Raw genomic sequence first — 6,222 nt, 5'->3', positions numbered from 1 at the left:
TTCAGCACTAAACCATGTCCTCAAGTGCAAAATCCATTCATTTTTTGAACACTTCCAAGGATGGTGACCCCACCATTGGCCCGCGTGGTTGTGCCAGGGCCTGACCACCCTTTCCAGGAAGAAATTTCTCCCAATATCCAACCTGAACCTCCCCCAGCACAGCTTGAGGCTGTTTCCCCTTGTCCTGTCCCTGTTCCCTGGGAGCAGAGCCTGACTCCCCTGGCTGTCCCCTCCTGTCAGGGAGTTGTGCAGAGCCACAAGGTCCCTCCTGAGCCTCCTTTTCTCCAGGCTGAGCCCCTTTCCAGCTCCCTCAGCTGCTCCTGGTGCTGCAGCCCCTTCCCCAGCTCCGTTCCCTTCTCTGGACACGCTCCAGCCCCTCCAGGTCTCTGTTCATGAAGTGCCCAGAACTCCCCCAGGATTCCAGGTGTGACCCCAGCAGTGTCAGCACAGGGAATGGGGACTGCCCTGGGGCTGCTGCCACCGCAGTGCTGGGACAGCCCAGGTTCTCTTGGTCTTTTTGCCCACCTGAGCATACCTGGGCTCATGTCCACCCTCTGCCAGCACCAGCTGTGCTGGAATCAAGCCCAGCTCTGGTTGGTGGAGGATCAGACCACCCTGTGCTCAGAACTGTCCTGGGGACACCCCACTGGCTGAGGGGACCCTGGGCTGTGCATGCAGCCACACACGGAGAGCACAGCCAGGACCTTCATTTAGCTCCCTTTCCACCTTAGTGTGATGCTCAAGGAGCCTGCAGGCCTGTCCCCATCAGCTGTGATCCCAGACACAGTCATCTGAGGGGGACACAGCAGCCTTCCTTCTGCCAGGTGCAGCTCTACACATGGCTTGGCATTACTTGGCCACCCCTCAATGCCTTTGGGGACCAGCAAAAGACACAATCCCTCCCTCCAGCCAAGGGCAGGGATCTGCAGTTGCTCTCAGTTGCCCCAGGAATTTCAGATGGAAAAAGCATGTGTTGAAATTACTGGGAAAGAGGCTGTGTGCAACCAAGCTGGCCCTGTACCTCAGGAACATTTGTATTTCTGCTCTTTGGATGGAGTTTTATCCTCTCCAGGGCAGCCAGGCCCTGAGTTCTGCTCTTTGCAGGGTTGGCCTCCTGCAGACAAGCCATGTGAGCAGGGAATGAGTGTCCAGTGGTTTGAGCAGCCCATGAGAGGACAGGACATTTGCCAGAGCGCTCCCGAGGGAGAGGAGAGGAAGGAGGGAGAGGAGAGGAAGGAGGGAGAGGAGAGGAGAGGAGAGGAGAGGAGAGGAGAGAGAGGAGAGGAGAGGAGAGGAGAGGAGAGGAGAGGAGAGGAGAGGAGAGGAGAGGAGAGGAGAGGAGAGGAGAGGAGAGGAGAGGAGAGGAGAGGAGAGGAGAGGAGAGGAGAGGAGAGGAGAGGAGAGGAGAGGAGAGGAGAGGAGAGGAGAGGAGAGGAGAGGAGAGGAGAGGAGAGGAGAGGAGAGGAGAGGAGAGAAGGAGGTAGAGGAGAGGAAGGAGGGCGAGGAGAGGAGAGGAAGGAGGGCGAGGAGAGGAAGGAGGGAGAGGAGAGGAAGGAGGGAGAGGAGAGGAGGAGGGAGAGGAGAGGAGAGGAAGGAGGCGAGGAGAGGAAGGAGGGCGAGGAGAGGAAGGAGGCGAGGAGAGGAAGGAGGGAGAGGAGAGGAAGGAGGGAGAGGAGAGGAAGGAGGGAGAGGAGAGGAGAGGAAGGAGGGAGAGGAGAGGAAGGAGGGTGAGGAGAGGAAGGAGGGAGAGGAGAGGAGAGGAAGGAGGGCGAGGAGCAGGCTGGCACAGGGGGGTCAGGGGCACTCACTGTGCGGGATGTGGGCGGTGCAGAGGGGCTGGTGAGTGACACCATCTCCTGGATGGCCAGGCGCAGCTTGAGGCGGTGCAGGGCGTTGCTGATGCCGATCTCCCGCTGGATCTCGGTGTCCGACAGCGCTGACATGATGGCCCCGCTCTTGACGTTGGCCCGGCACGCAGCCACGTACCAGGCTGGCATCCCCACCCAGAGCTGGGGACAGGGACACAGTGACTGCCTGCCACTGCCACCCTGGCTCCTGTGCAGGGGCAAGGCCACCCTCTCCACAGCCCAGTACTGAAGCTGAATGTCCATGTGGGATTCTGGGTCTGGCTGTACCTTGCAGAGCTGGCCTGTGGGCATCCTTGTGCCTGATGGGCACAGCACAGGGAAGGTGCACCCACGGAGCTTTTCGCAGAACCATTAAGGTTGGAAAAGCCCTCTAAGATCATTTCCAACCATTTCTCCAGCACTGCTACATTCACCACTTTCCCATGTCCCGAGTGCCACATCCACACATCTTCCAAACATTCCAGGGATGGTGACCCCACCACTGCCCTGGGCATTTGTGCCAGGGCCTGAGCACTCTTTCACTGAAGAACTTTTTCCCAAATCCAACCTGACCTTCCCCTGGCACAGCTTGAGGCCATTTCCTCTTGTCCTGTCCCTGTTCCCTGGGAGCAGAGCCTGACCCCCACTGGCTGTCCCCTCCTGTCAGGGAGCTGTGCAGAGCCATAAGGTCCCCCCTGAGCCTCCTTTTCTCCAGGCCGAGCCCCTCACCTCCCTCAGACACTCCTCATTAGACTTGTGCTCAAACCCAAAGCTCTACTCAAACCACAACCCCACGGGCTCTGAGGGATCCAGGGATCTCTCCCAGGATTTGAAGGCCCCAGACATGAGCATGGACCAAGCATGGTGGGACGTGGTGGCACGCACACACTCGTGGGGACAGCACGGGGACAATCCATGGGCACGCACCTCCAGCCAGGACACAACAGTGGGGCCATCCCAGTGGGCAAAGGGCAATCCTTTCCTCCGAGCCTCTTCCAGGAGTTCATGCCTGGCAGGAACAGAAGCAGAAAAGTGATTTATGGGGGCTTGTGGGGAAGGGAGAGTTCCTGGAAGGGAATGGGCCCAGGGAGCAGCTGGAGGCAGATCTGTGAAGGAAGTGACAAAGCCCAAGGGAGGGTGAAGGTGAGAGTTCCCAGCAATTCCTAGTCCTGTGCCACGGCTTCCCAGCAGATCAGATTCTCGCTGGGGTACAGAAGGAAGTTCACTCACTTCTTCCGCAGGCGCCGGTCCTTCTCAGCCTGAGCCCCCAGCTTGCCCAGTCCCAGGGGGTCCTGGATGCCTCCCTCCACGTCAGTCAGCAGCACTGTTGGGCAAGCAAGACACCCTCAGGTCAGTGTGACCTCCCCCAGGGCCAGTGTGGGCATGTCCCCACACCAGGGGGACACACAGTGACAGCACAGGACGTGAGTGTCCCTTTCCAACCTGCCCCATGGCCCCCCTGCATCCAGCTCGAGCAGACCCCCTCCTGCCATCCTTCCTGGTTTCCAAACCCCAGAATCCCAAAGTCACACAACAGTCCCTTTGCAAGGGACCCAGACAGATCATTTGGTCCAACAATGCTCAGCATGGAAGCAGTAGAGGATTTAGGAGTGGAAAATCAGCTCCTACCAAAATCCACAGGGAGGGAAGTAGATTTGGGGACACTAAAGATGAGATACATGACAGACAGGAGGTCACTGTCCACACCCCAGCTCTGACAGAGCATTAAGATGACACCATGCTCAGGCCAGAGAGGCCAAGGGGAGAAAACACTAAGCTCCATCTTCCCTGGAGCTGCCAACACCCCCAAACCAGCAGGAGGTGTCCCTGGCCATCACCCCAGCCAGTGCCCTGTCCCCAGTGGCAGACAGAGCCAGGGGGTGTGGAGAGCCTGGCACAGTGACAGGGCTGCTCACGGACCCTGCCCCGTGGCCCCTTCTCTGCTCAGCTGGATCAAGCGACCCTTCTCTTTCTTCCCAAACAGGCGCCCGATGGAAGACTTGATCCCCTTCCTCTTGGAACCCTTGTGCAAGGAGTCCTGGCTGCTGCTGGGATTGCTGGCCTGCTCCTCCAGCGAGCTGGGGACGGAGGAGGGAGAGGAAGAGCAAAGCCTTTAGGTTATTCTCGAGCAGGGCACGAGCCATGGCAAACCCCAGCCCGCCCCACATGCCATGTGTGCCCCAGGAATACCCTCAAGTGGGATGCCAAGGGTCTCCACACACCTCTTGCCATCCTCCTGGCTCAGGGCAGGGTGGCCCAGCTTCTCCAGCCGCAGTGCTCTGGGTGACGATGGCGGGGACGTCTCACACTTGATGGTGGTTTTGTCCTCCCGGCTCTCATCCCGAGCTGCAGGCGACTGAACAAGAGGAGAGGCCGTGAGGGTGGGAGGCCAGAGCACAGCTCCATCCTTGCCCTGCTGCCTGCCTCTCTCTTGCTCCATGGAGGCATGGCCAAAAGAGCCACCAGAGGCCTGGGGCTTTGCCACGCTCCAGGAATGGCCTGAATGAGAGCTCCGGCAATGGCTCCAGATGCCCAAGCGGATGGGGAGGATGTGGCAGGATGGCTGAGATCCTGGGAATGGGGGGGTGAGAGGATGCAGCCCCATGGTCCAGGTCAGGGTGCGGGGACAGAAACTGCTGGTCCTCATCAGAGTGCTCTGAGAGGCACAGATGGAAATGTCCCAAGGACACCCTGTTGCCAGAGGGGACGCAGTGTTTGAGGACCCAGTGGCTTTCTGAACCTCCCCACGTCCTGCCAGTCCCCCCAGGCTGCCGGCGGGAATACGTCCAAGCACCTTTCGGGATCCCCATGATCCTCCTGCTGAATCCCTGGGGTCCCCAGCTCCATCCCGCGCCTGCTGCACCCTGACCTGGTGTGGACAAAGCCAGGAGCAGGCTGGAAAAAGGGCTTGGACAAAAACCAACGGGATGGGAGCCACTCACTAGCAGTTTCCTCCGGTGCTTCCTCAAGTCGCTGGGCTGATTGCAAGGGGGAAAGCGAGAGAGACACAGAAAGGGGGGCAGTTAATGGAGCACACCCCCAGAGCAGTCCCAGGGCCAGGCTGCCAGGCTGCAGACAGCAAACACGGGCACCCCATTGTCCCACACCCCCCACGGGCCCGTGTGGACACCGGGCACCGCTCCCACCTCACAGCCAGACCCCCGCCAGCCCCGGCCCCTCCCGGCTCCTCACCAGCGTCATGATCCCCATGCGGTCCAGGTCCTGCGCGGCGCTGCGGGAGCTCAGCTTGGGCGTGGAGCGGCCGCTGAGGGGTGGGGATGAGCTGGCCAGGGACAGGGCTGTCAGGGAGGTGGGGATGGAGGCCCTCTTGCACAGCTGGGTGAGGTTCAGGCCCTCCATGCTGCCGCTCGTGACCCGTGTCTCCAGCTCCTCTGCGCGGAGCTCCGTGGACTCCTTCTCCTCCTGGATCATCCTGGGGGAGCAGCAGAGCTCAGGGCTCCTGGTTCCCCATCTTCCCAGGGACACAGAACCTCTGCCCTGGGGAAATGCACCTTGGTGCTGCACCTCAACCCCTGATCTCCAGGAATGGCAGCAAGATCCATCAGGATCCATAAGAACCAGAGCTGAGACACGCCCCGATTCCTTTAATATCCATAAAGGATTTTATATAAAATAATGATCCTTTGAAATAATGACCCTCTGAGCCAGCACTGGTGCAGCTGAGGGACAGGAGACATGGTGGGAAGGACCAAGCCCTGTGGCTGGATGTCCTAGAGCCACTTCCCTGGCTGAAGACACACCAAGGCCCCAGTTTTAGCAGCAGAGTCTCCTGGCTATTTTTTGTCCCCCTGGAGCCATTTCTGCACAAGGCAGTGGCGGGTTTTGGCCATGGTGATACCTGATCTCTTCGTTGATGGCATCCAGCTGCTCCTGAAGCATCATGGCCAATGTCTGAGCATCTGAATGCCCACCAGGAGAGAGGACATCCATGGAGCTGAACAGCGTCTCGCGGTCGTCCTCATCCATGTCGGAGATGTCGGGGTCGCTGTCGAAGGCGTGAGGCCCCGTGGCCAGGACCCCACCTGCCTGGGCCTGCTCCCAGTCCTGGGGGAACAAGTGCCACAGTCCTACACAGCATTCCCACGTCTCCAAAAGCCAGATTGGTGACTCCATGCAGGAATTCCATCTCAATGTGACCCTAATGGAAACCCTTCCGATGTTCCCCCATTAATGCAGCAGGGGAAGGAAACTGCCCCACATCTCCAGTCTGAGCCCAAGCCCAGGATGCAGGGCAGGAGCAGACCCTAACACTGGGGTGCACAGGGTTTACCTTGGCTGGCTCCTCTCTCCGGGCACCGAATCGTCCCTTCTGTGCCCGGGGCAGCCCCGGAGCCGCTCCGAAGGGCTCGGCTGG

At 59.8% G+C, this 6,222-nt stretch overlaps 1 protein-coding gene across 1 annotated transcript in view; it reads right to left on the bottom strand.

Moving 5' to 3' along the window:
* The window catches only part of PPFIA4 (PTPRF interacting protein alpha 4), a 27,821-nt gene that overhangs the window by 324 nt on the left and 21,275 nt on the right, over nt 1-6,222 (bottom strand). The window contains exons 13-21 of the mRNA XM_058855586.1: nt 6,139-6,222; nt 5,707-5,912; nt 5,040-5,280; nt 4,790-4,825; nt 4,070-4,203; nt 3,768-3,925; nt 3,078-3,171; nt 2,775-2,856; nt 1,809-2,009 (exon numbers count right to left, since the gene is read on the bottom strand). The exon at nt 6,139-6,222 is cut by the window's right edge and continues 58 nt beyond it. Coding sequence (XP_058711569.1) covers nt 1,809-2,009; nt 2,775-2,856; nt 3,078-3,171; nt 3,768-3,925; nt 4,070-4,203; nt 4,790-4,825; nt 5,040-5,280; nt 5,707-5,912; nt 6,139-6,222 — 1,236 coding nt within the window. The remainder of the gene's footprint in view (nt 1-1,808; nt 2,010-2,774; nt 2,857-3,077; nt 3,172-3,767; nt 3,926-4,069; nt 4,204-4,789; nt 4,826-5,039; nt 5,281-5,706; nt 5,913-6,138) is intronic.

The sequence above is a fragment of the Poecile atricapillus genome, chromosome 23 (assembly GCF_030490865.1).
Source record: "Poecile atricapillus isolate bPoeAtr1 chromosome 23, bPoeAtr1.hap1, whole genome shotgun sequence".
Classification (NCBI taxonomy): domain Eukaryota; kingdom Metazoa; phylum Chordata; class Aves; order Passeriformes; family Paridae; genus Poecile; species Poecile atricapillus.
Note: the sequence above shows the minus strand (reverse complement) of the source record. Positions and strands in the feature narration are given on the sequence as shown.